Below are 14,831 nucleotides of genomic sequence, written 5' to 3' on the forward strand. Positions count from 1 at the left end.
GCTCAGCATTCTGAGCTGTGCTAGATCTGCAGCAGAGAAAACAGTGATTTTCTCAAAATGACAGCATGCAGACCAGCAAGTGACACATCCCTGGAATCAGGGTCTATGTCCCTACATCATGTAAATCTTAACTACCGTATATAGCAAAAACTTGCTGAAAAACATTTCTTTAAGAAAATCAATCCACACATAATCTTGAAAGACAAGATGATAAAAGTGGAGATTCACGTCAAGTAGTCTGAAACTCATAACTTTTTTTTTTTGCTGTTTCAGGTGCAATTGCTGGCATTGTGGATCAGCCTATGCAGAACTTTCAGAGAACATCCGAGGCTCAGGCTTCCGCAGGACACAAGGCCAAAGGGGTCATCTCTGGTGTCGGCAAAGGAATTGTTGGCGTGTTCACAAAACCAATCGGAGGAGCGGCAGAACTAGTGTCGCAGACAGGATATGGTAAGTGGCACAGACCACCGTGGTATCTGCATGGTCCATGGAACCCATAGAAGTCTATAAGAAACCGCTGCAGGTCGCTGAGCGGCATCCTGCCAGGGACAACACTTCCTGACTTTCCCCTCCGGGAATTGGAATTTCTTTTCATCTCACAATCAATACCATTTTTTTATTGAAGTAAATTACAAGTAAGTTTTATTTTTGATATAGGCCATTTATGGTAATGAGAAAACTTATTTAAAGTGGTACACGCATCCGTTTTGTTAGTGGTAAATATGCCTTATATTTGCAGAATTTCTCTATAGCCATGAATGAGGTGAGGAAAAGTCACCGATAAAAAAAAAAAAAAAACACTTGCATTTGTTTTTGTGATTCCTCAGCTGAAACTCCATAAAAACTAATTTTATCTGTACATGACTTAACAATAAAGTTTAATCAAAGCTAAATGACAGGAAATATTGAAAATAAAGCAGCTTTATTTAAAACATGACATACCAAGCAGAGACAAATCCCGCCCCACAAAATAATGCGATAAAAAGCATGCAACATGTAAAACAGCCAAAAACCTCAACCTAATTTTGCAGAAATACAGCAGAAAATCTGCTCCATCAAGAAGGCGACCAAAACTCATCGTAGGACCGTCGCCTTAATGTCCACCATGGCTTCATCAGATCTGTATAGACGGCTCCATAGCAGTTGATGCTGATGCAGCCTGTGATTTCTCTTCCCGGGCGATGAATTTGGCTTAAGCTTCATTCAGACATTCGTTTTTATAGTTTTCTGATGTTTTTTTAGATAAATCATGTCCCCATTATTATAGTCTATGTTGCTGTTCACATGGCCCCTTGTAATGGGTAGGATCTTTTTTTTTTTTGCATAAAATAAAATCAATGAAACTGGTGGTAAAAATTGACTCACTGACAAAACTGTGATGAAAATTAATAAAAAATTTTGCATACAACAAAAATTAATGTTCTCAGAAAGAGGCCTTAAACCACGTGGGACCTTTTCCAGCACTTAAACTGGGACATCATTGGGCAGAATTGGGCAAGTACCTGTCCAGGGACGGACACAGAAGAGGCCCCTGTGCAAGAGCAGTATATGGTTGGACCCTTTGCGGTCTCATAATGCACCCACTGGTGCTCTGGGGGGCAGTGACCCCTTTCCCCTGAGATCCCAGTCGGTGGCACCAATGATACGTCCGCCCCTGCGTCTGTCAATCACCGTAATGTGGGAGTGAGGCCGAGCATAGACCTGACATTCCACCAGTGATAATGGTATTAGTGCGCAGAGAACTCTGGAAACCATTACATTCCAGGCTCTGCTCATTCTAATGTATGTGAAATCCATGAGCAAATGTTACTTTTTTTCCCCCATTTAAATCTTTATGAACTGGGATGTATATTTTGCAGTGGAAAAACCGGGCCGTGTTCACTCCCATCTCAGCCCAACATGTTCTCCATGTCTGGCGTTCCCGGGAATTCATCCCCCGTAAAACCATTTTATAGTATCGCTGACGGTTTTACAAACCACTAATTCTTGCAGTAATGACCATGCCTCATTTATTAAACCTTTACAAGCCATCACAGTGTGCACATGTTGTCTCCTCTTCTGTTCTCGCCGTCGGCCGGTGCTTGCTGGCACCCGCTGCCGCATCCTCGCAGCCACAAGTCTCCGGAGGGCTCATAAACCTAGACGTATCAGTGTGTAACAGCTGGATTAAGTAACTTCTCTAGAAATACTGGATCTAGGCAAACTGTTTGTTTTTTCAATTTTTACCATCCATGACACGTATGGAGAAGAATTTTCTTTTTAAGGGAGGACGGTAACTTCAGCCTCGAGTTCTTTTGTTTCTCGGCGGAACTTGTAAACGATGTGGGCGATAGCGGCTCGCAAGAGGATTAGGTTTCCACTAATTGCTAATACAAGATTGCTTTTCAAACATTCATTTTTGGGGGATTTCAGCTAATGCCAATTCATGAGGGTTAAGTGCACGGCCATTGCAGTTTATTGCTCCATGTTGCAGAAATGGCTTCCAAAGAAATGACTTCATTGTAAAGTACCTGGGGCCTGAATGCTGAGCGGCGAGCAGTGGGTTAAACACGTGCGATATATCTCTATACACCATATAATTGGGTGTAGCCCTTTAAGAATCCCCTGAATGAACCAATATAACTGTTGTGAGTTTTGTCTAACAGGGGTCTCCGCTATTATGATACAAGAGCAAAAATAGGAAGTGTCCCATCTGTCATTGTCTGTTTCCCTCACCCAGGAATATTACATGGGGCCGGACTATCTCAGCTTCCTAAGCAGCGCTACCTGGCCAGTGATCTGCACACCCACAATGCAGCCAACAGCCACGTGAAATATGTATGGTAAGCTTACTCACAGCTAGAATGGCTACTCTGGCCAAAACTTAAGGGGGTCCTAAACTAGCCTTAGGTAGACTGTAAGGTAAGACCCTTTAAAGTGTAAATAATGACGTTATGTTACATTTATTTTTTAAAAATATTTTCCTTTTTTTTCATATCACAATCTGCGTTAAATAAAAAAGTATAAATCTTGCAAATTTTCACACTGGCCACTTCAGGATATTTTGGAGTCGGACTCCTGGTTATTTACAGAATGCTTTTCATAAGTCTCATTATCGTCACAGACAGTATTCAATGAAAGGTAACCATCCTGATACACAGCTGATAACACAGGATCCACTGCAAAGTCCTGTAACAGCTCCCCATCCCTTTGCACACACTCATTAGATGCTTCAGGACAAAATATTACCTGAGTCAGTCTATTGCTACTAATGTGCATGTGCAAAAGATGGCGAATTATTGAGTCTAGAAAATCCCCAGTGTGAAAACAGCAATGTATATGTATGTATGTACAGTACAGACCAAAAGTTTGGACACACCTCATTTAAAGATTTTTCTGTATTTTCATGACTTTGAAAATTGAAAATTCACACTGAAGGCATCAAAACTATGAATTAACATGTGTGGAATTATATCCTTAACAAAAAAGTGTGAAACAACTGAAATTATGTCTTATATTCTAGGTTCTTCACAGTAGCCACCTTTTGCTTTGATGACTGCTTTGCACACTCTTGGCATTCTCTTGATGAGCTTCAAGAGGTAGTCACAGGGAATGGTTTTCACTTCACAGGTGTGCCCTGTCAGGTTTAATAAGTGAAATTTCTTGCCTTATAAATGGGGTTGGGACCATCAGTTGTGTTGTGCAGAAGTCTGATGGATACACTGCTGATTTTCCTACTGAATAGACTGTTAGCTGCTTTTTTCTTGCCATAATACAAATTCTAAGTAAAGAAAAACGAGTGGCCATCATTACTTTAAGAAATGAAGGTCAGTCAGTCCGAAAAATTGGGCAAACTTTGAAAGTGTCCCCAAGTACAGTGGCAAAAACCATCAAGCGCTACAAAGAAACTGGCTCACATGAGGACCGCCCCAGGAAAGGAAGACCAAGAGTCACCTCTGCTTCTGAGGATAAGTTTATCCGAGTCACCAGCCTCAGAAATCGCAGGTTAACAGCAGCTCAGATTAGAGACCAGGTCAATGCCACACAGAGTTCTAGCAGCAGATACATCTCTACAACAATTGGTAAGAGGAGACATTGTGCAGCAGGCCTTCATGGTAAAATAGCTGCTAGGAAACCACTGCTAAGGACAGGCAACACGCAGAAGAGACTTGTTTGGCCTAAAGAACACAAGGAATGGACATTAGACCAGTGGAAATCTGTGCTTTGGTCCGATGAGTCCAAATTTGAGATCTTTGGTTCCAACCACCGTGTCTTTGTGCGACGCAGAAAAGGTGAACGGATGAACTCTACATGCCTGGTTCCCACCGTGAAGCATGGATGAGGAGGTGTGATGGTGTGGGGGTGCTTTGCTGGTGACACTGTTGGGGATTTATTCAAAATTAAAGGCATACTGAACCAGCATGGCTACCACAGCATCTTGCAGCGGCATGCTATTCCATCCGGTTTGCGTTTAGTTGGACCATCATTTATTTTTCAACAGGACAATGACCCCAAACACACCTCCAGGCTGTGTAAGGGCTATTTGACCTAGAAGGAGAGTGATGAGGTACTACGCCAGATGACCTGGCCTCCACAGTCACCAGATCCGAACCCAATCGAGATGGTTTGGGGTGAGCTGGACCGCAGAGTGAAGGCAAAGGGCCAACAAGTGCTAAGCATCTCTGGGAACTCCTTCAAGATTGTTAGAAGACCATTCCCGGTGACTACCTCTTGAAGCTCATCAAGAGAATGCCAAGAGTGTGCAAAGCAGTCATCAAAGCAAAAGGTGGCTACTTTGAAGAACCTACAATATAAGACATAATTTCAGTTGTTTCACACTTTTTTGTTAAGTATATAATTCCACATGTGTTAATTCATAGTTTTGATGCCTTCAGTGTGAATGTACAATTTTCATAGTCATGAAAATACAGAAAAATCTTTAAATGAGAAGGGTGTGTCCAAACTTTTGGTCTGTATTGTATATATATATATGTATATCTATCAGTAGAATTAATATAAAAACCCCGATTTAACCAGGTCAGTGCCGCATTCCTTGGTAAGCAGATATTATGGAAGATTGACAAAGCTCGCCAGTGGGTTGCAAAAGTAGAAAAAAAAAAATCCTCCATACAGGTGAAATTACATAAATGTCTCAAGCTTGACAAAGACTATAACTGTGGAAATGTTTCAGTTTTTTCATGTGTATGGAGGACTGAGAGTCCATAGATGGCTTATTTGGTGAAAGGTTTGCCGCTTTCTAAAAATATCAAGGCAGCATGGCTAAAGGTTGCAAAGTTACATCTGAACAAACCAAAAAAAAACAATGTGATTTGGCAGAAGAAACAAAATTGGAGATGGTTGGCTGAAAAGACAAACCCAGCACATCAGTACAGACAGCCCACTGCAACCGTCCAGCGTGGTGGTGGAGGGGTGATGATTTGGGCTTGATCTAAAGCCACAGGACCTGGGCACCTTGCACTCATTGAGCGGAACGTGAACTCCTCTGTATACCAAAATATTCTACAGTGAAATGTGAAGCCATCTATCCAAAAGCTAAAGCTTGGCCAAAGATGGGTCAAGCAACAGGACAATGATCCCAATCCCATCAGCAAATGTTCATGAGAATGGCTGAAAAAAGAATTGAGGTAATAAAATGGCCGAGTCGCAGTCCATACTAGAACACAATTGAAATTCTATGGTGGGAACTTACGGGGTATTCCATCTCTGATACCCCATCCCAATGACAGTGGGTGTAATAATAATAATATTAGCAAATACCTCCAATTAGAAAGGTAGTATAGTTGCAGTAGCTCAAGTATCCATGGTTACGACCACTGACAGCTGTCTCTTTGAGTGATTGTTACCATGGATACCTAAGCAATGCCCTGCCCATGGGGTAATCAGCATAGCTAATGAGAAGAACTATACTACATTTCTAGTTGGAGGAATTTTCTAATATTACACTTACTACATATTGTGATAGGATCTTGGAGATGGAAATACCTCTTTAAGAGAATGAAATAAATGAATGCCCACAAACCTCAATATACTTAAGCAACGTTGTAAAGAAGAGTAGCCAAAATTCCTTCAGAACGATGTGAGCGACCGATAATCATACAGAAAATTATTACTTCAAGTTATTGCTGCTAAAGTTGTTTCTACAAGCCCCCGATTCATGGGTGTACTAAATGCTTCTGCACTTTGGCCTAGTTTATGTTAAATGATGACATGATGTAATTGATCCAGTGTTGTTCATCTGAGGTTGTATTTGCCTGAACATAAGACCTTCTGAGGACGAGGTTTTTTATTTTTACCCATAAAGTTGTTACGGGGTGTACTTAGTTTTTCTCATGACTGATGTAAATTTTGTCTCTTCTCCAGGAAAATGCTCCAGTCGCTGGGAAGACCGGAGCTGCACATGGCTTTGGACGTAGTGATTGTCAGCGGCTCAGGCCAGGAGTACGCGGGCTGCTTGCTGCTCACGTCGGAGGTCCTCTTTGTGGTCAGTATCAGTGAGGACACCCAGCAACAAGCCTTCCCGGTCACCGAAATAGACTGCATGGAGGACCGCGGCTCCGACAACTGTCTCCTCCTGCAACTCAAGCAGCAGCCAGTCTCCAGCGAGCTGGAAGTAAGTGTCCGTTACCTGAGCAGTGTAGAGGGGACAGCCTGGTCCTGGAGGTCGGACATATTGATACACCCGATAATTTGTGACTTGGAATAGTTCACCTTTTTTTTTCTTGGCGCGATCATCAGGGCGCCCACCTAGTTGAGCTGTGCTGTACCAGCGTCTGTGATTCAGGCTGATCATACTGACCTTAGGGACCGCTCTCTCCTGTGTCTTCTAGGTGATCAATCATTTTATTCAAATTGTGATGGAAAATCCAGGAGTCTAAATAGTGCAGGAAGTGACTTGTGTTACTCAAAGAGGAACGGACGTTTTCTTAACATTTATTTTTTTAATTAAATCCATGTAATATATATTATCAGAGATGACTGCTTCTTTCTGCTCCTGGACTGATCAATCATTTTCAATTCTAGGGTAAAATCGGTCTCGAGCGAACAGACTTTCCCATCACAGAGACAGGAGATGACACTCTCCTAGTTGTCATACATGTTCCCAGTATCTGGTCACTTCTGTGGATTTCCTGGGTCTTAACATCGAGGTCTATCCTTAGCTCAGGCTTTCGATCTATCAGTTGTGTGAAGGTGATTGGTGAGATTACTCATGTGCATCACCTACAGCTATGGATTTTCCCAGTACTACTGCTCGGCCCCCATTAAAGTAACGAAGGCTGACCTGCAGCACCAAGCACAGCCACAGCTGGTTTTGTGCTGGAGGAACAGGGAATAGAGGGACACTCTGATGAGTGGATGCAAAGGTCCTGGGGTCAGATCCCTTAAAAATAAAACACTGATGGCTTTTCCAATTCATTAGGTCCTATATAAAGATCCATTAAATGTTATTTTAATATAGAAATGAAAATGTTGATCTCTTCTTTTCTTACAGTGTGATGGGACCAGGGAGCGGCTCTCTGAGCAGCAGTACAGCCGACTGGTGGACTACGTGGCAAAAAGTTCTCCTAACCTGATCCCTAGTCAGTCTTCACTACACATCGCCACCCAAGTCGTAGCCGCTGAGCCCCCGCCGTCCAACATAAAGACTTACCAGTTCCTGGTGGAAGCCGCCTTTGCCCGAGTGTTCACTAGCAAATTCAAGATGGTGAAGAATAAGGCTCTGCAGAGAGGATTCTACTGAGTGGTCTCCATGTCATGGTGCTGAACAGTCAGAACTGAAGCCACTGCCAAAACCTTTATTAACACGAGACCCCATCAGATTAGAATCTGAAATCTGTAAACTCTGACAACCGTCATTGGAAATAATATCCGATGTGTTCAGTTCTTATATTTGATACTTTTATTGAGAGGAAACTTATAACCTTCTCCAAGGGGGCATAAAAGGGGCTGATAGGTTTCCTTTAAAGCTGCTATGTAAGTAATGGTGTCTGGCGTTGTGTGCTGTTCTGAGCCAGGACCAGCAATTTTATACAGTCAGACATGAGACATTTATTCATTAGATTGCTAATAAATTCTTCCAAAAGAGGCCAAAACTCAAGATGGGCACTTAATTAGTGATGAACGAATATACTCGTTGCTCGGGTTTTCCAGAGCACGCTCGGGTGACCTCCGAGTATTTGTTAGTGTTCGGAGATTTAGTTTTCATCGCGGCAGCTGAATGATTTACAGCTATTAGCCGGGGTGAGTACATGTGGGGATTCCCTAGCAACCAGGCAACCCCCACATGTACTTATGCTGGCTAACAGATGTAAATCATTCAGCTGCAGCGCTGAAAACTAAATCTCCGAACACTAACAAATACTCAGTAAAACCTGAGCAACGAGTATACTCTCTCATCACTACACTTAATGCCTTTTGCCAGCCATCTTTTTTTCTTTTTTTTTTTTTTCCTCCTTCCAACCGCAAGATCTGGGCTCAGGGGGTATGTTCAGTAACGGGTGTATTTCATATAGATGACCAGTAAAGCTGGCGTAGCAGCTGCTGTCATTCACAGATAGGTGTGCAACCTTCCTGGAGGTCCTCACTACTGGACTTTGAGGGTAGACATTTTTTTTTGTCCCAAAATTATTCTTCCATGTCCTAGATGTATTGGTTGAGCTATTAGTATGGATCACCACAATGAAGCGTCTGTGCTACTTTTGCTTCTGTGGTGTCAGTCAATGAGCTGATTCTGGAAAATCCTGAACAAAGCAGAACTGTTTTCAATGACTCCGTATCTAGAAAATTCTCCATATTGGAGTTTGGCAAGTGGATATTTCAATGCGGAGACGCCACCTCTCTCTACAAATTGTTTGTCAACTCTTCCTTTTAAAAGGGTTTTCTATTTTTAGGAGAGCAGGCCCCACTCTAAAATATCAATTACTAGACTTACCTACCTCGTGTGCAGCGCTGGCTTCCTGCTGCTACCCAGCTTTCATTGTTTTGGCCACAGCGGAGCATTCACTCTTTACAGCGAGCATTACCGCTGTAGCCATTCACTTAGCAGCTCATGCTGTCTGCTGTGGTATAGCCGCTGAGCTCAGTGATTGGCTACAGCGGTGACATGTGCTGCCGACATGATGTCACCGCTATAGCCAAAACCGGTGCAGCAGCGGCGAAGCTGGCGCTTGACCTGAGGAGGGCGAGTACCTGTTCTATTAGATTAGCATTTGGGGTCCTTTCCTGAAATCAGAAAACACCTTAAAGACATATTGTGATTAAGACTTCTGCCACTTACACATAACGGAAAGTCCGGCTTCTGCCACTTAGTACCAGTAATTAGTGACACCTCCAGGAGCTTGTGGGGAACCGGGACTACCAAAACTGGGCTTACAACATCCCCAGGAAATGTGAGACACTTATGTGACTGTGTTCAAGTCCCTTGTCGTTCTGCAACCCCTTCTCACATTGCCGAGACCACCAGGATTATGTATGAGTAGCCGAGCGGTGGTGGTGTGACACTAAGCAAATGCGGACCATCTATCTTCTCATGATGGATGCTACAAACACCGCGCTGGGGACTTATTATAAGTGAAGAATGGAGATTGCTTCTTGCACCACAGGCAGGTTAACAACTAAGAGCCATTGCATCAGTTCTGCAAAATCTCTCGTGTGTAGTATGAAGTCGTCACTGAAGGATTCTTAATATACGGCTAATACTCCATGGGAGTGTAGATGTAGCAGAGCTGAGTTTATCACATAAAATAACTCGCAGTAGTAACTGCATTTATATAGCACTGCTGATAAATGGTATATTAATTTATCTTCACCTGGTTATCATAATGTAAAACAAGCGTCAAATGACACGTGGAGCTCTGATACGTCTGATTCTAAATATTCAAAAATTCTGTTTTTTATGAAAATATATTAAGACATTTTCTCTAGTTTTTTTTTAATTTGTAATAAAAAGAGCAAAGTTTGGGAGGGATTTTAGTCTATTAATAATTACACAGCCTCATCAAAAAGTGCCTCATTTCTCTAGGAAGACACGGGGATCCAGACATTTCATTGCCAAAATAGACTTTCCACCTAAAGAACATGATCATTTCCTTAAAAAAAAAAAAAAAAAAAGTCCAGTGATAATGGTATTACTGTTTTCAGGACCAAGCTGTCTCTTCCTATCAGAGCTCGTCCCTAGGGTAAAACTACATAGAGATTTGAGATGAACGTCTTTCCATGTAGTGATCCATTAATTGAGACGCTCGCGACACATGAAGCATCCGCACTACATAGTTGTCAGAATCAATATCACCTGAACCAATAACATTAGAGAGAATCAATATGGCCAAATGCATACAACGTGTAATCCCTAAGGGCACTCCCAGAATATATGGTTCCTACAAAAACCATGGCAAAATAGAAAAAAAATTAAAAAAAAGTTTATTGTATCAATGCAAAGCCTAAATCAATATAACTACAGTCAAAAGAAAAAGGGATCAGATGTATAGGACAGCATATCATCAGAAATATACCCGGGTAAGAGAATAATGTGCCGCTCTATCATAATATATCCATGATTGTCATAATATATACCGTACATAAAGTGTTTAGTGCAATCAAGTCATAAGTGAAAAGACAATCACTGTAGTACCGTCCATATATAATGTGTGCACATATGACGCAGGTACAATCATCTGTGAATGATATGATAGCGGGGCCCATTCTCTTACCCGGGTATATTTCTGATGATATGCTGTCCTATACATTTTTAGTTGTATTGATTATTGCATTATTCTATATTGGTGGCCATTGATTCCATGGTTTTTATAGGAACTATACTTGGTAGTTGTAACAATTATTTTCCTACATTGTCACTGTCCGCTTGTGTTACATATAAGTGAAGCCTTCGCGGCCTCCAGGACCATCGTCTTGCACTTTACATACCTGTATCTTCTATTACAGGTAATATCTCTCAGCTGTTCACATGTGCGATGCCAATAACCTCTAACACCGGCTCCGTCTCTGCTACGTCAATGTACTTAAGAGCACAGTTATAAGATGATCTCTACATAGGCTTTTAGGATTGAAAATAAATCTTTATGAAGTGTTTCATAGAACTGAACCTCTGTGTAAATTACTAAATATCTATATTTCAAGAATAATAAAGTGATATTAAAAAGTTAGACCTGGCCTGTGTGTGTCTTGTAGAATAAGAGCAAACATTTGTATTGCACTTTTCTCACAATTAATTAATTTGGAGAGTACCGTAAATTAATCAGTTTGGTATAATGGCCGATGTCACAGGCAAAGACGTTGTCTTTAAACGCCAAACTCAACAGGGGTGTCTGAAGTTTGGGTGATATTTATTGGATTGATACAAGTAATGAGTTCCAGACTGGGTGCTGCAAAAAGACTGACTAAGGGTTCATTCACACTAGCATATAAACCGCATTGCACTCAGACCAATGTTAATTACAAAGAAAACTTCTCCCAATGAATCGGAAGCTATCTGGTGATGAACTAGGCTTTTCCCAGCATGATGGGTAACACTTTTGTGTAGTCTAAAGTGGCTCAGTGAACAAAACATTGAAATTCCCCAGAACTGAATCCCACTGAGAACCTGTGGTCAATCCTCAAAGCAGGAAAAACACAGAAAAAAAATAAACTAGAACGTACTGGTGACCCATTCTTGTCTAATCAGTCAGGATTTGGACCAGAAGCTGATAAACTGCTGCCAGGACAAAGTGCAGAAGTCTTGAAAAATAAGGAACACACACTGGACATATGGAATCTTTGCAGAAACTTGATTTGTCAATAAAAGTGTAAAAACTCATGAAATGCTGATATTTGTACTTGAGTAACCAGAAACATGAGACTAAGATAAGATCTAAAAACACCAAAGCAAAAAATTCTGAAAACCAAAAGATTTGTGTTAGTCTCAAAGCTTTTGGCCATGACTGAAGTGCTACAGTAGATCTTGTAAGTAGCGGGGGTCCAAGTTGGTTGTGCCTTTAACTTGGGAGGGGAAGAAAAAAAAAAAATATCCTGAATTTTACAGGGCACCAAAACGGCAGCCACTGACTTCCCTGCTCCACAACTCTCCAAACAGCAAGATGTTCCTAGATATCTACACAATTAGGCTGCCGTCACACTAGCAAGTTTTACGGACGTATGAGCGCCGAAAATACGTCCGTAAAAAACGCATTACACATGGCCCAATGATTCTCTATGTCCCAGCTCCTATCAGCCGTATATTACGCATCCGTAATATACGGTCTTGTACGGCCGTAGAAAATCTCAGCATGCTGCGTTTGTCACCGTATTGCGCAAAAAAACGCCAATGAAAGTCTATGGGGGCGAGAAAAATACGCGCCCAAATTTTGCACATACACACTACTAACATTAGTAGTGTGGAATATGCAAAAAAAAAGGGGGATATGAGATGGTTTACTGTATGTAAACCATGTCTCATATGTCGGGTTTGGGAAGGAGAAATGAAAAGCCGGCAATTGAATTACCGGCTTTTCACATATATCGCGCTGAATTAAATATAAATACAGAATATATATATATATATATATATATATATATATATATATATATATATATATATATATATATATATATATATATGTGTGTGTGTATATATATATGTGTCTCAATGACACATATATATATATATATATATATATATATATATATATATATATATATATATATATATATATATACACTGTATATATGTTTTACCGAACATTTGAGCACATAAATCCATTAGATGTCGGTTTTGCAAGCCTGCGAGAAAATATCGCAGTACGGATGCCATACGGATTACATACGGAGGATGCCATGCGCAAAATACGCTGACACACCCTGCATACGGACCACTATTTTGGGAACATTTCTCCGTATTATGGCCGTAAAAAACGGACCGTATTGTCTTACGCTGAGTGTGACGCCGGCCTTATGGAAAAAAAAAATAAAAATCATTGAGTCCGATGTCACCATTTCAACCTCTAATCCACTTCCCCAACACGTGAAGATCAGCAACCCATTAATTTGCAAAAGTCCCAATCTTCCCTGCCTCCTAAGGAGCTGATTAATATAAAGCAACTTTTGCCGATTCTTTGCTGTAAAATTCCTTGTTCTTTTTCCTAATTTTATATCTATGCTTCCTAATTCTTACAGTCCGTTACTTTGCCTCATTTCCCAATGTCCCTGTCATCTTTTTATCTCTCTCAGCCTCTTTCTCTGCTGTGCTGCCTTGTATAAACCTTATCTGGTCTTGTGTGTCCCCCTGGTTTCATTTACCAGCCTGCGCACTGGATAACTACTAGCAGAGACGTCTGCCCTTGTTTCATGCTGTCTCTCTGTCACTTCTTTTTCCTGCTGGGACAATTCCGCACACCCGGCTACACTGATCACCTATGTTACAGGTATATAAATGCTTACTTCCCCTGACGAAGCCATCCGGGTAATGGCGACACGCGTTGGGTTCTTCCCTTTGTCTTCCCCTGCTTCTCACTGGCTTCCTAACATGGATCTTTTCTCAGATGACATCTTGCTTTGCATGTGATCAGTGTCTCCCCTCTGCTCCACAGATTGGACCATAAATCCTGACACGTAGGCATTTGGACTGCACACACACAGTTTGTCTGGCTGGTTTCACCTTGCCACAATTGAATTGACACCTCTTTACCATTGGGGGCCATTTATTCACTTTTTAAATCCCCAGGTTGATTTCATTTTCAATTGTCATTCTTGTCTGATTGTGTTGAGTTTATTCTGCAGACAAGATGGCCATGTGTAAAACTCTGGTTGCCATGTGTTTAAATTAGTTGTTACACACTTACTGGTTCATATAGAAGCAGGATTCATGAGGGGGTTTTAGGTTGTTTTAGTCATTGTTATCAAAGCCTTTTACTCTTATAATAATTATACTGGTGGTGTGCATACATTACAGTGGTTTTCCTCTTTTTCATTGTCATTACTTCTTGACCACTCTGTATGCAGCCCCATGTTTATTTATACTGTGCGTCAGTGACACTTTCTCTGGTTGTCATGCCGACGCACCAATGACCCCCAATCATGTGACGGGGGGTCACCGTTGTATGTATTTGCAGTCTGATGGCATTTAGCTAGTTAATAGCCACAGGCAGATCGTGATTCCACCCGTCGCTATTGTGGGCACATATCAGCTGCTCACAACAGCTGACATGTCCCGGCTCTGAGTTGGGCTCACCGCCGGAGCCCACATCAAAGCGGGGGGTATGAGAGAGTATATCCGATGTCAGTAAGGGGTTAATCGAAGCAAAAAAACGAGCCACGTGGTTATTTCCAAATGTCTCCCGCAATAACCAGGTTGTTAATTCCTGCAGTGAGCCACCAGAGGGCAGCATAGCCAGCTCTTAATAATCACATAGCACTATACACTGCCTGATGTCTATTCTGGCTTTAACTTATTTCTATCAAGGACTTTGATCTGTGGAAGGTTATAAACAGCCGATGCCTTCACTAGCAAATTAAAAGGACTACATGGTTCAGACATCTGTACATCAGTCTCCAAGAGCCACAGCAGACATCACACGTGTAAGGCCCTACAGTCACATGCAATTAGAATATGCATCAAAAACGGTCTAATCCCTACACATGTGATTTGGGATTCTGCAATCCTGGTCATATATAGTGGGGAAAAATATCTGGGCAGATTGTTGGTGCAACTGCACAAATAAGCACATTTTCAAGAAGTCTAGGAAAGAAGTCTGAAATGCTCGTCAGGTGGAAGGGAAAGATCAGAGGAAGGCGAGAGGGAACGCTGTGACCGCATCCGGTTACAGATTTACACATCACACAGA

The 14,831-nt window shown here is 41.6% G+C and overlaps 1 protein-coding gene across 3 annotated transcripts in view; it reads left to right on the top strand.

The window, feature by feature from the left end:
* The window catches only part of VPS13B (vacuolar protein sorting 13 homolog B), a 1,111,190-nt gene extending 1,099,937 nt beyond the window's left edge, over window positions 1–11,253 (top strand). For all 3 annotated transcript variants that reach the window (XM_077270879.1, XM_077270877.1, XM_077270878.1), the window contains exons 59-62: window positions 274–450; window positions 2,720–2,822; window positions 6,361–6,610; window positions 7,490–11,253. In XM_077270879.1, the coding sequence (XP_077126994.1) occupies window positions 274–450; window positions 2,720–2,822; window positions 6,361–6,610; window positions 7,490–7,738 (779 nt within the window). In that variant the 3' untranslated portion in view covers window positions 7,739–11,253. The remainder of the gene's footprint in view (window positions 1–273; window positions 451–2,719; window positions 2,823–6,360; window positions 6,611–7,489) is intronic.
* The last annotated feature ends 3,578 nt before the right edge of the window (window positions 11,254–14,831 follow it).

Source organism: Ranitomeya variabilis, chromosome 6 (genome assembly GCF_051348905.1).
Source record: "Ranitomeya variabilis isolate aRanVar5 chromosome 6, aRanVar5.hap1, whole genome shotgun sequence".
Taxonomy (NCBI): Eukaryota; Metazoa; Chordata; class Amphibia; order Anura; family Dendrobatidae; genus Ranitomeya; species Ranitomeya variabilis.